Source organism: Phasianus colchicus, chromosome 11, assembly GCF_987193195.1.
Source record: "Phasianus colchicus chromosome 11, bPhaCol1.hap1.1, whole genome shotgun sequence".
In the NCBI taxonomy this organism is placed as follows: domain Eukaryota; kingdom Metazoa; phylum Chordata; class Aves; order Galliformes; family Phasianidae; genus Phasianus; species Phasianus colchicus.
The window spans coordinates 5,462,168-5,480,775 of record NC_143446.1 but is presented as its reverse complement, the minus strand read 5'-3'; the positions used below and the strand labels follow the sequence as shown (position 1 = coordinate 5,480,775).

The 18,608-nt window shown below is 41.3% G+C and overlaps 1 protein-coding gene and 1 long non-coding RNA gene across 4 annotated transcripts in view; one reads left to right on the top strand and one right to left on the bottom strand.

The window, feature by feature from the left end:
- Positions 1-5,916: 5,916 nt before the first annotated feature.
- On the bottom strand, positions 5,917-11,680 carry LOC116239093 (uncharacterized). Of its 3 annotated transcripts, XR_016470076.1 has the most exons (4): positions 11,549-11,680; positions 8,435-11,458; positions 7,675-7,776; positions 5,917-6,734 (listed from the first exon to the last, which is right to left on the bottom strand). It is a non-coding gene; the product is annotated as an uncharacterized LOC116239093 (long non-coding RNA). The 3 variants fall into 3 exon arrangements; XR_016470075.1 differs by having other exon boundaries at positions 8,435-11,680; XR_016470077.1 differs by having other exon boundaries at positions 7,675-7,740; positions 8,435-11,680.
- Positions 11,681-11,720: 40 nt separating this feature from the next.
- Positions 11,721-18,608, top strand: part of VGLL4 (vestigial like family member 4) — an 80,280-nt gene continuing 73,392 nt past the window's right edge. Inside the window, exons 1-2 of the mRNA XM_031609118.2 lie at positions 11,721-11,784; positions 18,381-18,457. Coding sequence (XP_031464978.1) covers positions 18,394-18,457 — 64 coding nt within the window. The 5' untranslated portion in view covers positions 11,721-11,784; positions 18,381-18,393. The remainder of the gene's footprint in view (positions 11,785-18,380; positions 18,458-18,608) is intronic.

Sequence of the window (18,608 nt, the reverse complement as noted above, 5' to 3'; positions counted from 1 at the left end):
ACTTTAAGAAACATTATTGGAATGAAATTGGCTGCGGTTTTCAGGGATCAGTTCAAAGCATAAATGTAAAAAATATGGAAAAACTATACTATTCTATTTAATATGACTGACTAAGGCTTGCATCAGTCATGGGGGAACTTTTGAATATGGATTATCTTAAAATGGCAAAAGTTGAATAATCTTCAGATTTTTTTTTTGAGAAAAATACTGAAGTGAAATAGTCACTTTCTGAAGTCATAGGATATTCCTAACATATTACTGCTCATCAGTTGGTAGTAGGTCTAGAGTTTGTAAGACAAAACCCCATATGTCCATTTCCTGATCTTAGGAGGCTGGCTGTCCTGGTGGTGCTCTGTTCTGCAGAAGTTACAGAAATGCAAAAGAATGTTGGTATAGATGGTATTCTGCATCTCTATTAAGAGGCCAAAGTCCCCATTTTGGAGAAGGAAAAAAAAAATCTAGGGCATTTAAACCACTGCTGAAATTAACCCTGGGTTTTAGTTGGATTTTTTTTTTCTTAGCTCACATGAAGAGCTCCTTTGTGGATAATCTAGAAGTGCTTTATACAAAGTAGACCGTATCCACTTCAGAGTGAAATTCGTGTGCAATGAGAATTTGAACTTGTCATACAATTTCTTACATTTCTTATATTTCTTACATAAGCCAGAGTTAAAAGAAAATCAGGTAATGACTGACTTAGTTGTACGTTTGGAAAATTCTTAAGAACAAAGAATATGGATGCTGGTAGTAGAAATGCACCCTGACAGATAGAAGGCTTTTGGACACAGGAACAGCACGAGAAAGAATTCGGAAGGGAGCCATGGCTTTCTGAATGAGCTAGCTGCCAAGTGAGAAGTGCAGCGTTGTCAAAAACTGCCTGATACATTCATCTAATGAGGTAACAGCTTTTATTTTTTGTTCCAAGGGAAGTGTGCAATAGGGAAAATTGCATATGGGGAGGTCTGTGAGCCAAGACCCATTTTTACACCAGCAGTTTGTAAATTTCTAATATGGTCCTCTGTATTATTGGGGGGAAGAGAGCCACCATCTACCGGAGGGCTTAGTACGCAAATAACCCGCTAAATTAAAGCCTACAATTAATAATGTTTAATATATCATCTTCTCACCATTGTCCTTGTCAGATTTGATGACTTTTGTCATCAAAAGTGAAATTATGTGCTTGTGTGTGTAAATTCTGTTCTTGTAGTCAGCTTTTGAAAAAATTCCTGAAAGTTGAAAAACAGACTTAATTTTATTTCTAGAAATTCCAGTCACTGCATGTGAAATTGTTAGGAAATTATTCAGTGTATACCACTGAATGTGTGATTAGATAATTAAGGCTAAAAGCTAAAGTTTCCCAAATTTTCTTAGTGCAGTACAAAAATGTACAAACTGAAGGGGAAGAAAATCATCTGTAGTCCACAGGTGAAGCAGTAACTGACCCACAGAATGAATAAGCAGTATGTCCCAATTAAAAAGTTATTAGTGGCAAAACTAGATGCTCTTCCATTTTAAGGAGCTCCCTTCTGCTGTAGTACTGCAATAATGTGAAGTTTTAGATCTTGAGCCATACTGGGAAGTAATATCATTGGACAAAACCCTCCTGACAACCTGCATCTTTATTTTTTTTTTTCCTGTGTAAAGGTGAAGATGGGGCTTTTAAAACTTGGTTAAATAACAGTACCATGGGATGCAAAACCACTAGCTCATAAATTACTGTTGCTTCAAGCTCTGGTTGAAAGAGATCATGTGTCATAGGATTGCTCAACATCTGGTTGAGAATTCTTACAAGCAGAGCACTTAGTCACATGCTTGACTTAAAGTGCATGCATACTTACCATTGCTTAAATAAGTATTTAATTCCCTTCTGGAACTAACAAATGTATGGATTGGGCTTGAATTTACAGAAATTTAAAAATGTAAAATAAAATGTGTGCTGTATGAATATTGTTGGATATTTGTGATCTTTTGGGAAATGGCTGCATTATGAAGGCTGGATAGTAATAGATTGTTCCCTTCAGTGTTCTTTTTTAATATGTTACTTTGAGTTTGTGACTCTTTTTTAAGTTGAGAAGTGTATTTACCTTAGAGAAGTGTATACCTGAGCTTTAAATGGAACATCCTTTCAGTGCATCATGGATAGTAAGATAATCAGTGTTTGTTAAAGGCTTAAATTTCTCATTACTGGTAAGTTTGGAGTTGAGCAGCAGTTAATCTGGAGACTTCTAAATGATGAAATGCAGTTGTAACTCTACTGAAGCATTGAAGAAAACAACAGTTTTCTTTTAAAACCCTTGGCTAGTTAAATATGATTATTGTATAAATACGTATAAATATATAATAAAATTAACCAATAAAATACAGAGTTCTGAATATTAAAGTAAGAAATCTAGAAATGGTTTTGGTGTTTTAGAAAGTGCTTGCTAATGAAGTGGTGGTTCAGAAAATTACAAGTCAACTACGAGTCAGTCTGATCTGTAAGAATGAATTGACCTTAGCTCCTGTTGTACAGCAGAGGTATCTTAATTCTGAACATTGCTGGCTAACAAGGGCAGTTAGTAAAGAAATAATGTTTTTTTTGAGAAAAATAAGGATGTATTGCTTGCTGTTAGCAGCTAATTAAACATTATATTGCAGCAGATGTTGTATAGCATCAAACCCTTCCAGCCTTTAAACTGTTTGTTGTGTGGCTGGTGGATTGGTCTTTCACTGTACAGGTGTTTCTTTACTGCAGAGTTTGCCTGTAATCTGAACTGGCTGTGTTTGTCTTGCATGGATGAAATACCCATTGCCTATCTTGATTTGGCTTTGTGAACTTTCTTTGTGTACAGCAATATAACCGGTCATTTCATGCTCTTTGGGGAGAGTTTTGCAAATCCCAGTTTAATAGTTCCTAGTTTACTCCATCTGTTGATACACTGCCAGTATTCAGCTCTGTGTAGTAAATCTTTGTGAGACTTGAAGTTCTTCCTCATAATCCATATAGGCTGAAATCTTAAACTGTATTCTGTTCTGTAAATCATTTATCTCTGTGCTTTTTAAAAAGTGGCCTACCTTTCCCCTTGAGGCCATTGGTCTTGAATGTATTTACTTTTTTGGCAGAGAGCCATGAATGAATCATAGCCCAGAGCAGCTTACAGTCTGAACTCCTCTCTATTGTTAATATAAAATACTTCATGTGGTTGTTACAGCGTTATGCTATGTAAAACTTTTAAGAGAAGAGAGATTGATTTCAGACTTGCTAGTTGCTTTTGAAGTTTCCCAACAGTATGTGGAAGTGATTTCTTATGGTCGTGCAGCTGTAATTCACTAAAATAACTAGTTGCATGGGAAGTTAGTACATGAGAATGTTACTCTGTCACAGTGCAGTGTGTTTGTTCTTTTGTGAAAATAGTCACACCAGCTTTTCGTTCCATTTGTAACTTTCCTGTTTGTACCTCCCTGCTCTATTTCCATATTGCTTTATTTTTTTATTGTTCTTGAATTAACTCACAAGTCTTCTGTTCTTCAGACACCCCTCATTTCTGGTTTGGCCATTCTGCTGTGGGTATTGTTTCACGCTCCATCCTCTCTTTTTCTGTGTAACAGTGCTTTTATTAAGTGCAACCGAGGACATGATTTATTTCTTGATGTTTAAAAGGATTCTTTGTACTGAAGAGCCTGGGCCCAATCAAAGCACCAAGGATTTCCGTAGGTGAGTCAGCACTGTGGGCCTGGCTGGCTCTGAGATAGACAGTGCCAGTGGAGTGTAACTTCATCTCATGCTTCAGAGGAAATAAACTGCACGACACCAGATGAATGGGGAATAAAAATATGACCGAGTACATAATCCATAGATTTGTTTCTACTTCTTCCAGTCTTTCTTCTTGATGTTGAGTCTTCTTATTAACTTGCCTTTAGTTCTGAGCAACCCATTTGACTAGCATTATGATGTTTGGCTGTTCCTAAGCTGATGAGTGCATGAAATTGTGCCACACAAGGTGCTGACTTCATCCATAAGTGTGTGTAAGATGTGTTCTGAAACTCTTTATTTCCCCTTTTCCCAAGTATTTCAATAGTTTCTCCAGGTGGCTGGCTATATGACCCTTCAAATATTGGCTGTATTTAATGTATTTAACTTTGTTTCAATTGTAGACACTGTATTTCTCATCTGCACTTAGGGTGATTTCTCTTTACATTTGGTTCAGCTTGCTTGTTGGCTAACCTGACTGACAGATGGAGTTCAACAGCTGCAGCCTTATCATAAACAAGGTGCCTCTAGGTAGCACACAGCTGAACAAGTGTGGCTGCTTCTTTCAGAGACCCGACCTCTGTAGTATCCCATAGCTTTCTGATGTTTGCAAGAAACATCTTTGCCCAACTGGGGAGATACAGGTGGATATGGAGGCCAGTATTCCCAGATGGTTTAGGGAGCTGAACCCTAAGGTCCTTTTTTTTTTTTTTTTTAAATTGATTGAAGAGATAATACTGGAGCCTGTTCTGCCTCAGGGAACTTTAGAACAAACATAGCACTTGGTGAGTATCCAGTAGGGGGGGATCCAACCAGGGTTATGACTCATGCCTTTTCCCAGCAATTAATTTAAAAATAGAATTGAAATTGAAATATGCTTTAAAGGTCAGAATGTCAGGTCAGTGTGTGTCTGATAGTTTTTAATGGGTAAGGTGTTTACAGGGGACAAAGCATTCTTTATTTTTGAGGTCACTTCTGTTGGCCATATATTCTGAGTGTGTGGACAGTTAATTGTCTTTGTATTATCTACTGCAGGAAGAAGAGACATTACCTTTGTGTAGCTATTTTCTGGTATCTTTTTAGTCTGGGTAAACAGCTGATCCTTCTCTCTGTTATGAAATCAGAGTATCAAGTGACCTCCTTTACTTTTTGTTTTCTAGATGAAAAGCTACAACATGGCTGTTAACTGATCCTGCCTGCTTTAGAGAAGAGGCTGTGCTTTATTCCTGCATGTTTTAACATCTTATTCAGATTTCTTAAATTAGAAAAGAAATGAGTTAAGTTTTAGTACATGAAGGTGAAGCTTCAGACTATACGGTTACATTGTTCATGTATAAACAGATATGTTACATCTTTTATGTCTAGCCTAAGAACTTAGTGTCACTTTTACCTTCACAAGCTCTCCCACTACCTTCCCATCAGTGTTGGATAGCTATTCTGACAGTTGCTCATATTTTTCTGAGAAAATGAAGGTCATGCAGCTGGAAGGACGAATATTCTGGTATGTCTGAAACTTCATGCAAATGGAATGGCCATCGAGAGGGTTCTTCCTGATTTTAAATTTGAATAGAATTTGGTTCTTAGCTGCTGCAACCATAAGGGGTTGTTGTTAAAAGTAAGTAAATAAATTGTGCGTAACACTCTGGCTCCTGCTTCTTTCACTTACCCTTTTTTTTTTGTACCATCAGGCCTTCTTTGAAAGACTTGAGCCTCATGTTTAAAACACCTCCTCTGTTCCACTGAACTAGGTAAACCATTAAATGTGTCATTTTAGCTTTATTGAATTAGTTTGTATTACTTCTCTTACACTGAGTCTATTTAGCTCTGTTGGTTTACTTGGTAAATGTGGAAGGTTGTGTTCCCACAGAGCGGAATTTTTTTTTTAATCTCTCTCTCCTGCCAAAGTTTCTCCAAACCTCCTATTTTAAAATCAGTAGTGAAACATGAGAAGGAGACATTCAGTGTGTGGTGGTGTTTTTTTTTCCTTAATGTTGCCATCCTCAAATTATCTTGCTCTTAGCAGTGATGAAATGTCTGGCTCTGTCCCTGTAGAAGACAAGACTGAGAGCCAAGAAGTCAGTAGCTTTGAATGCCTTGAGAGGGGTGCCGGAGAGGGGGAGGAGCTGATTAAAGAATCCTCTCAATGTCTCATCTCTCCCAGTGTCTCATCTCATGACCCTGTTGGAGTGCAGTGCGTTCTGAGGCAAGGCTTTTTAAAATTGAGCTATTTTCCTACTGAAGTCTTGTTGATCTCGTTTCTTTAATTGCCTCACAAGTCTGGTGTTGAGACATACACATCCTAGATGAGGAGGTTCTGCATGCTCATGGCAAACACTTAGCCTCATCCTTGGTTTAATCATTTAAAGGTGCACCTCTGTTCCATTTCTAGCTTTCTAGTAATTTCGGTAGGAATCTTTCCAGTACTTTTATCTGGTTTTGCTGGTTGTGTCTCTGGTTCAGAAACAGTTCTGTTGACTAAAACCTTTCTCTTGCAGCTTTGAAATATATGTAAATTATGTAGTTTACACCGATTTAGAATGCGCACTCATAGTAATTTTGCATCTGATCATTAAATGCAATCTGTTCATTATTTTAATGATCCCAGTTATGCTAAAATTTGTTTTTTCATATGAGAAAATAAAAATAAGAACCTAATAGGAAATGAGGTCTATTAGATGGATGTGGTAACTGCGCAGTAAGGAGAGAAAAATCAAGGAAAAATGTATACGACTTATTCTGAATATGTAACTACATCTGAGTATCACTGATTATACTGATCTTTCTTTTATACTGAGTTTATCACTCAGGGTTTGCAGTGAACAGTTTGTGTCCATTTTATCATTGTTAATGAACTTGGACAAAACTTCTACAAATTAAAACCAGTGGGTTAATGGGTTAATGCTGAAGAGTGCTTTTAATCTGTCAGTCTGACACTCCTATTTCTGCTTAGGTATCTCATCTTTTTTCATCTTATGGGAATCACCATAGGGTACAATCTTCTTTCCTAGAACAAAGCAAGCAAAAGTACCTGTGGTTAAATGTTCTGAAACATCAGAGTTAGTGGTGTTCATGTTTCTGTGCAGCTCAGGAAGTATTTTACTGTTTGCTTTAAGATCATGCTTCTGTTCTGACCCTGCTCCAACTGAAATTATAGAGTCTCTTTTAATCTTCCTTTGGATGATGGGGCAGACAATAATGAAGAGGGCAAGCTTTGTCTTGAAGCAGGTAATAAATAACCAACTCCATCAACTTACGGTTTGGATCGACTTGTTTGTCTGGAATTACTGCTATTTAACACATTATGTTCTAATGAAATAATAAACTATCTTTGAAAAAATTAGCGTCTTTTAAAATCTTATGTGGCATGTTGTTTTGAATTCGGATGCATTTTTACATGATAGCTTTGAGATGCAATGCAAACAAATCTCGATTTTTACAGAGAAGAGCTTTAGATTCAAAGTATAGCAATCTTGGCATTGAAAAAAGTCTGTTTGCTTGTGAGGCTGTGTAATTTGTTTTAGATAAAAACGTATTTTGACATGGTTTTAAAAGATGCTGTCTGATAAAAAATATTTAAAGAAGATATAAATAGATGTATGCATTATAACTGTATTGACAGATACTATGAATGAATAACATACCTGTGATATGTACAGGCCTGCTCTGAAAGTAATGCCTCCCATTTTATGTTGACCCGCCACTTCAGAGGCAGATGTTGGTGATATGGCTGTAGAAGTTGAAGCTTCCCACCAATATTTCATTATGGTTCGTTACCATGTAACACATGCTCTTTGTATTTACTGTAATTTCCATGGCAATAAATAGGAGTTATTACTTTCAGAGAGATGTATGTATAGTCTTGTTTTGTGATAGCTTTGGAAAAAGTTTGCTTTGTGTCACAGACTTAATTATCCTTGTGCTGTGTTTCTATTAGTACATCTTACCCTTCTGTTTAGACTTGATGTAACTTCATGTATTTCTGTGGTGCTGGAGAAGTATTCTTACTGCTGCTGCTCAAAAAAGCAGAAGTGAAATATAGCGAGGAGCTGGAAGAAGTCAGATAATTCCTCTTTAACATGCAGTGAATGCCTGCTGGCAAATTACTGCATGCTAGGGGCACCTAAAGAAAAAAGCTCCATCTCTTCAGAGTTGGGTGTTTCTTCAATAAACAGCACAACATGTACCCCCTGCTACTACTAACTATTACAAGCTGAAATCACTTGAAAATGGCTTAACAAAAGCAGGTTTGAGCCTCATTCCACACTGAGTATCCCTGTCTGGTTAACACTAATGTCACTGACAGTAGTAAGACATCACTGCTGTGATCCACATGTAAGGAAGTACTTGCCCAAGGCATTTTTAACCAACTGTTATTACTGTGGAAACGTTTTATTTTCTCAGTTGGTTGTGGAACAGATGTTAAGCTTAATTTCAATAATAATTACAGGATTAATGAAAGAGTCTGCAGAGCTAGGACATCCGATCTCCCTATGTATGACTGCATCTGTTTGATACATTTGTCCCTTTTTCTCCTCTACTCTTTTTGTGGGGGGAGAGGGGAGAGAAGTTTGGTTTTTTTTTTAAGCACCTTAAAACAAGCTATGAAGCAATGGCAAATGTTCCAGGAAATTTCTTAGTGTACATAGAAAGCAGGTTGTGCTGCTTATGAAGTAGAAGCATCTTGTCGAACTGAGCTGATTCTACCTGTTCAGTGGGCTCAGGGATGGACCATGGGCTGACACAAGTTCAGGGCAGCAAATCTTTGGCTGATAAGCATTTTCCTCAGCAGAAAATCTAGGTAATACTGCTGTAATTGGAATGCACGCTCATAGCTCTTGACTTGAAATCACCTTTCTTGTCTGCTGGTTCCTCCCAGTCCACAGGTGTGCCATAGTGTTGTGCCTCAGCTGCCTGCTTCCAGTCCTCATTCACTGTTCTGGATCCCTCAGGTAAGTCTTCTGTTGCATTGGCATATGGAGTGTTGAAGTAACAGTGTGTCATTCCACTGGCATTTCACTACCCTCCTCACCCCACCGCCTTCCCACTTATCACTTTTCAGTGATTAATACACATGGAAGAACAGGTGTCCGTTCAACTGTGGTCTGTTGCAGGATTTGAGTCACACCTTAAGCTCTCCGGTGCCTAAATTCAGGGTGAAATTTTTCGTTTTAGTTCAGGTATAAACTGTCAGCTGTCTCGGTCAGTTTTTGTGTTTCAGCAGAGTTTGGTTTCTGCTGGCATTTAGTCAACAAAGAGCCTTTGATACCATTAACTTGCAAAGTATGTGCAAAATGAGAAACAAATTGTAACACCCAAGCAAGCCAAAATATTGTTCATCAAACAAGATTGTTTTTGATTTCCTAATCTGTGAATTTGCCTTTAAACAGCTTGGCTAAATATTAGCATGTGTTGAGTTCAGTGCCTTAAACAAGCTTCTCTTATGGTTTGATAGCTGTTACGATTTGTTTTTTGGTGATTTCCAGCTTTGACAATTAACAGTGTTTGTTTTTTTTTTAATTGTTGTTGTTTCAACAAGTGCTGATGCCTAACTTCAGTGGTGAAGTCTGTCTGTACTAGCAGTGTTTGTGCAGGAATGCATAGGGTCATCTTTCCCAGAGGCTGATATTTCCTCAGACTCCTTAGATGGTTTAATAAATACTCTTCTAAAACTTCTGCTGGGGCCTGTAATAGTGTATGCAAGGATCAAAAGCTGTTTTGACCTCTGTTTTTCAGGCTCCTCCTCATCCCAGGAGCTCTCCTTAACAAAGAGTTCTTTCCCTCCAGCATCTGTAAACAGGAGTGGTGTACTTTCTTTCTTGAAGATACATATTCAAAAGGTTTGTAATTAGTCTACAGCAATTCATCCTCATGATACTTACCAGTGTCTATTTGAGATCGTTTCTCAGTGCCTGTGGTTTTGTTTTCCCTAGTTCAAAGTATTTTTTTTCTTGTTTGGTACTTTAAATATTCTTTTCTACATCACTATTTTGACTACCATTTTTCCAAAAATTAAGTAATCAAATTCCTGTTCTTCCTGGTAGTGAAAATACTTTCCAGTTCAATATTAAAATATCAAAATAATAAAACAACAAAAACCAACCTGTAACTATTATCCTATATTGTTATAAGTATCATAGGTTAACAGTTAAAGACATCTATAAAATAACGTTTGTCACACTTCTCGCCTTTCACTCTTTTAGCCACTGAAATCAGTCCATTGGATATACTAAGTGTGCTGAGCCTGAATCTGGAGTTCATTTAGTGTTTGGAATGCATTTCTGGCTAGCTTTTGGTGGCCATGAGATCTCATGACCCATCCTTGCAAGGATATGAAAAGGCTTCAATATCAGTTGCATGATTTTGATAGATTTTAAAATCAGAGTTGGTGAGCACAGACCCATCACAGACTCTCACTTATGCAGGATGAGGATGCAGGGTTCACCTCTGACCGTTCATTTCTATGCATCCTCCCCACACCACTTGGTGGGGCTTCTGCATTGGTGGCCGTGCTGTGTAAGTGTGGGAGTTGTGCTTCCTCCCCTCCTTTGTGCTTAAGTCCCATTTTCAGAAGCTAAAATAAACCTTCCTGTGTCTTGGTGCTTTTTTTTTTCCCCTTCAGTAAAGAAAGACAGCTGTGCTGCTTTTTATCTCTTTATGCACATGTTAGAATATATGTTTGTCACATTGAGAGAAGGAAGAATGAGCTGACTAAGAAATATCATGAGCATAACTGTACTGAGATGTTTTGCTGCTGCCTGGTGTCCTTTCCAGGTCCCACCACATCACAGCCCTGACTCCTCCTGTGGTGGGACTGGGGTTGATGGGTTTTCTTATCTCTTAGTTGTTTTATCAGGTAAGGACTTTAATTAGTGCACTTATGCTCTGTTTGATCCTCTGTAAGTCATGTGATCTTAGCTTCTGATAAATGGTTCTTTCACATGCATGAGTCCGGCAGCTTCATTTCATGACATGACTGAAGGCAGGCTCAGGGTGCTGATATGCTCCTGCAGTGCTCAAGTCTTGAAAATCTGGGGTTTGAAATGAGCGTCCCTGCAGTCAGTGGGATGGTGCAGGAGTGGATGGTGCCTGGGGGGGTGGTGTCCGTGACTAATATGGGCTGCTGGGAAATAAAGAGGAGCCCCGGCTCTGGGAGCCTGGATGTGTCGGAAAGTTCCTTGCCGACCAAGGCAGTCACTCAGCTTTCATTTCACACGTGGATTTTTGGCTACTTTCTCCGAGGGCTGAATGAGTCACACCAAGTGCAAGAAGGGACTCGGAGAAAAAAACACAACTGCTCCCACAAACAGACGTACCGCGCTTCGGTCGTAAACAGGAAATCAACGCGGAGCTGTAGCATCGGCAAACGGGCTTTGTGGCCGGGGGCTGCAGGGCTGGAAAAGCTGCTTTCCGCTGCTCGCACTGAGCTGACGGGGGGCTGGTGAGCGACTTTCTCAGCTGCCGACTGATGGAACGCTTTAATTCTCAAGGCGTGTGCTGCCTTTGCTTTTGAGCTTGCTTTGCTTTGTTCTCAGAGAAGCGCCGTTTTCCCACAGTTCCCGAAGCGTTGGGCGCCGTCCATCCCTACCTGCTCCGCCGCCCTTCCCCACCGCGCGATCCCCGCGGGCGCCGCCCCGCCTCCCGCCGCCGCCGTGGGGCCGCGCCGCGCTCCGTGCGGGCGGGGCCTGGCCGCTCCGCTTCCTCGTCGCCGCCCGCGCCGCGCTCTCCTACCTGCGAGGATATGATGTCAGCGCCTCATTACCCTAATTATGCTGACCTCATAGCCCGGCCCGGCCAATGGGGCCGGCCCGCTCTCCCCACCTGCTAGCAGCAGAATTCCATCATTCCTGGGATTCCTCCCCGGGCCCGTGCAGCGAGCGGCGCCGGGGCCAGCGGCGCCTGCTCCGCTCCGCTCCCGGGCTCGCCGCCCCGGCCCGGGAGTAAACAAGCGGCCCTCCGCCCCCGCCCGCCGCCGCCGCCGCCCCGCTCCGCCGCCACCCGCCCGGCCCCGCGGCCGCGCCGCCGCTCCGCCGCTCCGCCCGCCCGAGAGCACGCTGGTGAGTGAGCCCGGCCGCGGCGGGGCGGAAGCGGGGAGGCGGGAGGAAGGGGACAGGTGGCCCGCGGGGGCGGCGGGCCCCGGGGCGCCGAGGGGAGTGCCGGCGGGCGCTGACGGGCGGAGCGCCGCCGGAGCGGGGGAACTGCCGGCGCTGCGGGACTTGTGCCGAGCCGGGCCGGGCGCCCCAGCGTGCGTCGGCGCGGGCTGCCAGGAGCGGGCGCGGCGCCGCCCCGGGTAACGGGCTGCCCCGTCCTGCCCGCGGAGCCTGGAGCCGTGGCGAAGGGGCGGCTTTCTCCGCGGGGTTGGGTCCTGCCTCGGGCGAGCGGCGGCTGCTGGTGGTGCCGTGCGGTGCCGTGCCGTGCCCTGCCCTCCGGCTCCTGGCTGCGGAGCGCCCTCGCGACCCGCCGCGCCGTCACAGCAGAAGGTGCTGAAGCCGGCTGCTGGGAAACAAGCCGCCCTAAGTTTCTTTCTGGAAGCCTGTTGCACGGCTCTGGGACCAACAAAGCAGCGTGCCGACTGCCATCTTAAACTCACACCTTGGCTGCGATAGAGTGTATTTTCCTTACGGAATTCCACCAGCGGCAGAGGGTCCTGTGGTGCAAATCTTGTCGAACGAGTCCTAAGGGCACCATTAAAGCCTTTGCACTCTGCATCTAGTATGTTCTGTTTGCAGAGCCTGTTTTTTGGTGCAGATTCAGACTCCTCGGTCAGGCTGAGTTTACGTTTCCCAGATATCAGAAGTAATTAACTTTCAGAGCTGACAGCAGGTGACACCTGTGCGCCTCTTTTCTGAAAGTGGGAATTTCACAGCCGTTCCCACTGACAGGAGAAGCTGTGAGGGCAGCCCACGTTCCTTTTCACTTAGGGTTATCAGGAATATGAAACGATGGGAATCTTGTAGTTAAACCAAAGCAGAGTAACCTGTCAAGTGCTCCGTGTTCTTGTGGTGTAACTTTTCTGGAGAGTTGAGATCCCTGTAATGCTCTCTGTGCAGTGATATTACGGATTATCATGTAGAACTGTATGAGGTCTGGCAGTAACCTGTCCCTATTGCTGTAGTAATACATGAGCGTTTATGAGGCTTTTCTAATACTTGCTCTTTATTTGTGTTTCCTGAATGCCTACTCTTAAGAGTATTTCTGATTTTGCTTTGTTTACATCCCTTACGTTTCTTCTGGTCGATATCACAGTTACCATCGTGATATTTGATGTCAGGCTGTATTTACAAAAGACCACTGCAAGTCACAAATGGCCAATGGATTTGGCCCATCTTGGTAGAATTTGGAAGCATCTACACTTGTATTGTGTTGTTTGTTTTTTTTTTTAGCAAGCCACTGGGCTGAACAGTTGCTGTGAAATGGCCCGACTGTGGAGAATGGGGATGGGGCATTTTGGTGCAGGATGCTGGCCTTCCTCATCCCTGCTCAGTTACGATTCAGTGCCACCAGTAGCTTGGAGTAGCAACTAGGCTGGTTCTGTAAGTGCTGAGCACCCAGCAGTGCTGCTGGAAGCTGAAGGCCTAATGGGGTGAAATAGGGCTTGTAGTTAATCTTGGCAGAAGGTAGTTGGTATGGACCTGTTGGGCTTGTTAACTGAAGAAGCATTACAAAGTGACAGGAGATACATATGTGTGTATGTATAAATATGTAGCTTTGGTAACTAACACCATTCGGAGGCACTCAGAAGGTTGATCTGTTTTCAGTGTTTGAAAGTTTTCCATTATAAAAGGTTCTGATTGGTTACTTTTACTATGTTTAGATGTTGCATGCTCTTTATATATCAGAATTTGTAACATGATGGACTTTTTAGATTCAAGATACAGTCCTGTTTAATTTCTTGTGTTTGTTGGCTTTTAATTCAAATACTGTTATTGATAGATTTCTTCTTAGAATGTTTCCATGTTAAAGAGGATTTGCACATCAAGAAAACAAAAAACACGACGTTAAATGCCAAGGTTTTGCTTTAAGCTTGTTGTTTTATACGTGGCAAGTTTCTGTTTGGAGATTTAGCTCTTCATGCTTTCCACACGCAAAACAAGCACAGTAAGAACCCAAGGCACTAAACAAACACATTAAAAATAAGTGGTACTTTGATGATCCCTCCAATCAAGTTGCTGAAACTCAACTGTGAAGATTTTACTGTTGTAAATGAGAAATAAGATCAGAACTCTATCTGAACACTTATCAGTTAGCGTTTTGCATGGCTATCTCAACATAGGATTTATGCATCCCCCAGTAGAAGCTGTGGTGTGGGTGCAGTTGAAGGAATTTAAACATGTTGTGGCTTTTGAGGACGTATATTGAACATAACATGCTTATCATTAGCCTTATTCACAGTACAAATATACTTTACTGTCTCCTATCTGAAAAAATAAAAGCTCTTGACTTGGTTTTCAACAAATTATTGCTTAATATTCCTTTCCTCTGCAGACTTTTCCACTGTGCTGATAAGCTGTTTCTGGATTTCCTCTTCCACTTTCTTCCATTGAAATCAACTGAAATACCCCTCTTTCTCTGCCGACTTGGGCTTATGGCACGTGACTAGCAAGCACTTTGCCTGCATCTTTCTAGGTGTCAGGTGCTTTTGTCCTGTTTGCCCATGCTCTTCAATTCATCATGTTTTCTTTATACCTCTGATTATTTACACTTCCTTCACTTTCATCCTCTCTCCCTCGTTTCTGGAGCGTCCTGTTGTTTTTGTCTCACTTTTTCATTGTTATAAAGGACTTTATTTCTTAATCCACTTCTCTCCCTCCAACTTCATCACTGTGATTTCCCCAGACACGTGAATCCAAGTACCAGATTTCTCTCTCCATCATTGAGAAGTGCAGCCTTACGCTCTCCTTGGCACCATTCAGATGTCTGTCTCTAGTTCGCACTCAGCAAGTTTGAAAGAGACCTGACAGTATTGTCTGCTTTCAGAAGTTTTTTATTAACTTGTTTGCAAGAGCTGTTGACTGCTCTGCTATTCTGTATGTCAGTCAGACCTGTGAACCAAGTATTCTTATGAGGGTTACCTCTTTTTAAATCTCCATGTCCAAACTGTGTCTACACCCTACTCAGTTTTTATCTGCCCAGCATTTTCTGTGCAGACCTTTTGTTCTCATCCCCAAATGTATGTATCCCCTTTCCTGTTTCTACCCTGTTACTTTGGTTAAGAGCCCTTCCAGCCAAAAGCCATCATGGCTCCATGCTGATTATTGCTGCAAGCATTATCTTTTCTATTTCTCTTTCCGTTCTGTTCCTTCACTATTCCCTTTTTTTAAATCAGATATGAAGTTTGTCTCTTATTGGAAATCTTTCTGACATACCCTGCTGTGAATAATAACTGTTGTGGGATTGCTTGAACGTCCTGTTGCCCAGTCTGTGGTTTGGTTTCCCTACTGCTTGTTTATTTAAGTTTTAAACAGGCAGGTTTAGGTTTTGCCCCGTGTTCTTTCTCTGATGCTCAGAGGGTACCGTATAAATCCACAAAAACATTTAATGGTTCATTTTTAAAAGATCTGATTTCTCTAATGCTACACTCTGCATACGTTAACAGGCATTTGCTAAGCTGAGCGTTTGCAGAAGCTTGAAAAGAAGTTTGGCATTTGCAGAAGCTTGAAAAGAAGGGGCAAAAGAATGTGTTGTTTCATTATACTGACAGGTGTTGTGATGAGTCAGTGATAATCATTGAGATGGTGTCTGAACAGCAGTGAGTTATTGAACATCTCTTAAATAGGATTTTACATTCTGTGTCTTTGCTATTTTTCAGAATGTGTCAGCGTGCAGGTGAGATGTCAGACTAGGGAAACACTGAGTAGAAGCAGTAACCAATAGCTAATAATTGAAATTACTGCAGATAAAAATATTTTAAGCTCTTGTAAAAGTAATTTCAGCTCACACTGCTTCAACAGTTAAGATTTTGTTACAAGTAAGAGACTTAAACCAAGAGTTAAACTGTTTTCATAGTGCTTAAATCAAGTCTAGCCAGAGGAAATTAAGTTTGTGTACTTTATCTTGCTAGGCACTTGTTTTCCCTTTTGAGACCTGGATATAGACCAATTAGCACATAGGCTAAAATATTGGGGTTTAGGTTTGTTTCTAATGCTTAAAGAAATTTTGGTGTAACAGAGAGTTGATGCTTTTACCAAAACCTTGGGAATTGAACTTTCAGTTCTAAAATATGGCTGCTTGGGGGAACGATGGGGCTCTCCTCTGAAGGCTGGCTGAGTACATGGAGCAGTTGCTGTTCTTTCTGAGATAAATGAGGATTTCGAGCTTTGAACCACCAAGGGAAGATTCTCCTCTCATTTTCGTAGGCAACCTTTGTTTCTTTTCTGAACTGCTGTCCCTGAGTTGTGAGCTTAACTTCGGGATGGGGGGATATTTCATACTGTTTGAATACGGCCTGGGAGCTTTTAGCTCCTTGAAGGTACTTTCTAAAACTGTCAGTGTGCACAGCAGCCTTGAAAAAGTCACAGCATATGTGGAATCACATGCTGGCACTGGCAGATGGTTGTATAACCAGCATCCCTTCAAGGAAGCTCTTGAACAAGGCACAACGTTCTTCACAGGGCATTAACTGTTAGCAAAGCACTTCTGCAACTCTCTGTGATGTAAACTTTCAAGAGCGTGCAAAGCTACAGAACTGTATTGAGGATAGTTGTGCTAAAGTTGTTCTTAAAGTGTCTAATTTCCTGCAGAGAATTCAGACTCGGTTCCCATTTCCTTCTCTCAAGGCAAACTTCTGTCACCAGCTAACTCTCTCTCTACGAGCGTGTACTGGAAAGCTCTCGTTATTCCAAAATTACTGAAACACTCGAGGAAAGCAGCAAACAGAAAACTTGTTTTCAATAAAGGACGTGATGATACCCTTTGCGTTATTCTTTACCGAGAGTTTTTCTAAAGAACTGAGCAAAAAACTCAGCATTCTTTTGAAACGTAGGACAAAGCTGGTTAGTGCTAAACCATGAGATAGCCGTCAGTTTGGTGTAGCTGCCTCATCTGATCAGAAGCCTTGTCATCTTTGTGTCCAGCAGAGCTCTGGCTTTGTTAGAAGAGCCTGTGTGAGAGGGTCAGTAATCAACAGCCAGAGCGACAGAAAGTGGTGCTGTTTTAAAGTCGTTGGAAAACAAAAGGGAGAAAAGAACCAAGCATCCCTGGCTAAGAGATCAGGGTGCAGTGATGGAGATTTCCTTAGTGAATTGCTTTGATTTGGAAGAGGGAGAAGTTGAAAATGATACAAAGAAATATTTAGTTAAGACAGATTTTGTAAAATCAGAGTCTAAGACCTTATTTTCTAAACTGTGTTGCCTACCTATACTGCCTTTAAAGAAAAGAGCTGACTGCTCTGTCTGAGTTAAAGTACCGCCCTTGAGCAGAAGCTGGTTCTGACAGCAAGGAAGAATGTCTTTATCCTTGAGCGTGATGCTTGGTTATTGCAAGTTTCTCCATCCTTCTTGGCAGTTCTGTGGAAACAAGACTGGATTTAATTCTTTTTTGGAAAAATATATGGAAATGTAAGTGTACTTAAGGATCCTTTATCCTTTAAAATCTTTGATTCATTTTAGAGTCTTTGACTTTATTCAGGAAGAGGGAGGGAGGATCGTGAGGTTTATCGTTCATTGTGCAAAGTCAAAGAAATGGCTTCCCAAACATGTGCTTGTTGTTAAGCCCATGTACACGTGTCTGAGATTTCTCTGTTTGAGATCTCCCTTTTTTCTTTTTCTCTTCTTACTTTTCAGTGTGATTTGGAAATAAAAGAGAAAATTACAGTGAGCAGTTTTTTATGACAGTCTGTCATACAGGCTTTGGGAAGGAAAAAAACCAAAACAGCAAAGACACTGTGAGCAGCCTTAGGGTTGTCTCTGTTCCTCCATTTGTTTTCCTAACAGTTCTGTCTCTGCAGTTGCCTTGTTGTAAAACAGATAGGAGTTGCTGGCCTTTCACTGAAAGCATCTTGACCATGTGCTACTTTCCTCTTTACTTTCACTTTCATATCTTCTTACATAGAAAGCATTTCAGTTTTGAAGCCGTTTATGTGGCACTTAGATAAACTTTATTAACTTCATTTTATTTTATTTTGTGGGAGAGACTGTTGCTTAGTAAGCTCCTAAAATGTACGTTGTTATGGGATGGGGTTAATTTTTTCAGTATGGGAATAATACGAGTTGTGTGGGGAAAGAACAGGTGCAAGAAGTTACTGAGGTGTGATGGTGATGACATAAGTTACAGTTTTCTGTCTGTGGCACACAGATGCACACTGAAGGCTTGACCATACATTCATGAGTAAGAAAGCATCTTAATAGCTTACAAGCTTTAGATAATTTCACTTTGGGCATAGGAGAATATGGGGTCCAAATGTATTGAAGACTCTGGATCTAAAGCAATCTTAAGCTGATGTGGGTCATTGTGCCAGCTGTCCAGGCGAGTTGCATCCTTGGATATTGTGTTGTGTAGCTGTCTGGGTGGGAGGAAGGCATGTGGAAAGGAAGAAAACCTTAAAAAATGAAGCAGGCAAGATGATAGAATTTCTAGTGTTTGTAATTTAGTGACCAAATAACTGTGTACTGTTAAAGCATTGTAAAATTTAAGACCTCCTCTCTGAATTTTCCAGGATCCAGAGAGGAATGGAGACTCCATTGGATGTTTTATCAAGAGCAGCCTCTCTAGTACATGCTGATGACGAGAAACGTAAGTCTGAAACTTAGTTCTCTATTTCTTGGATCCAGATACTTATGTTTGCGCTGTGTATTAGCCTAGGAGTTGGCTTTGCTCATTTTTGCAGCTTTCTGAATCTGACATGTAGGAAGATGTCTTTAGATGCCCTTAAAACGTGGTCTTC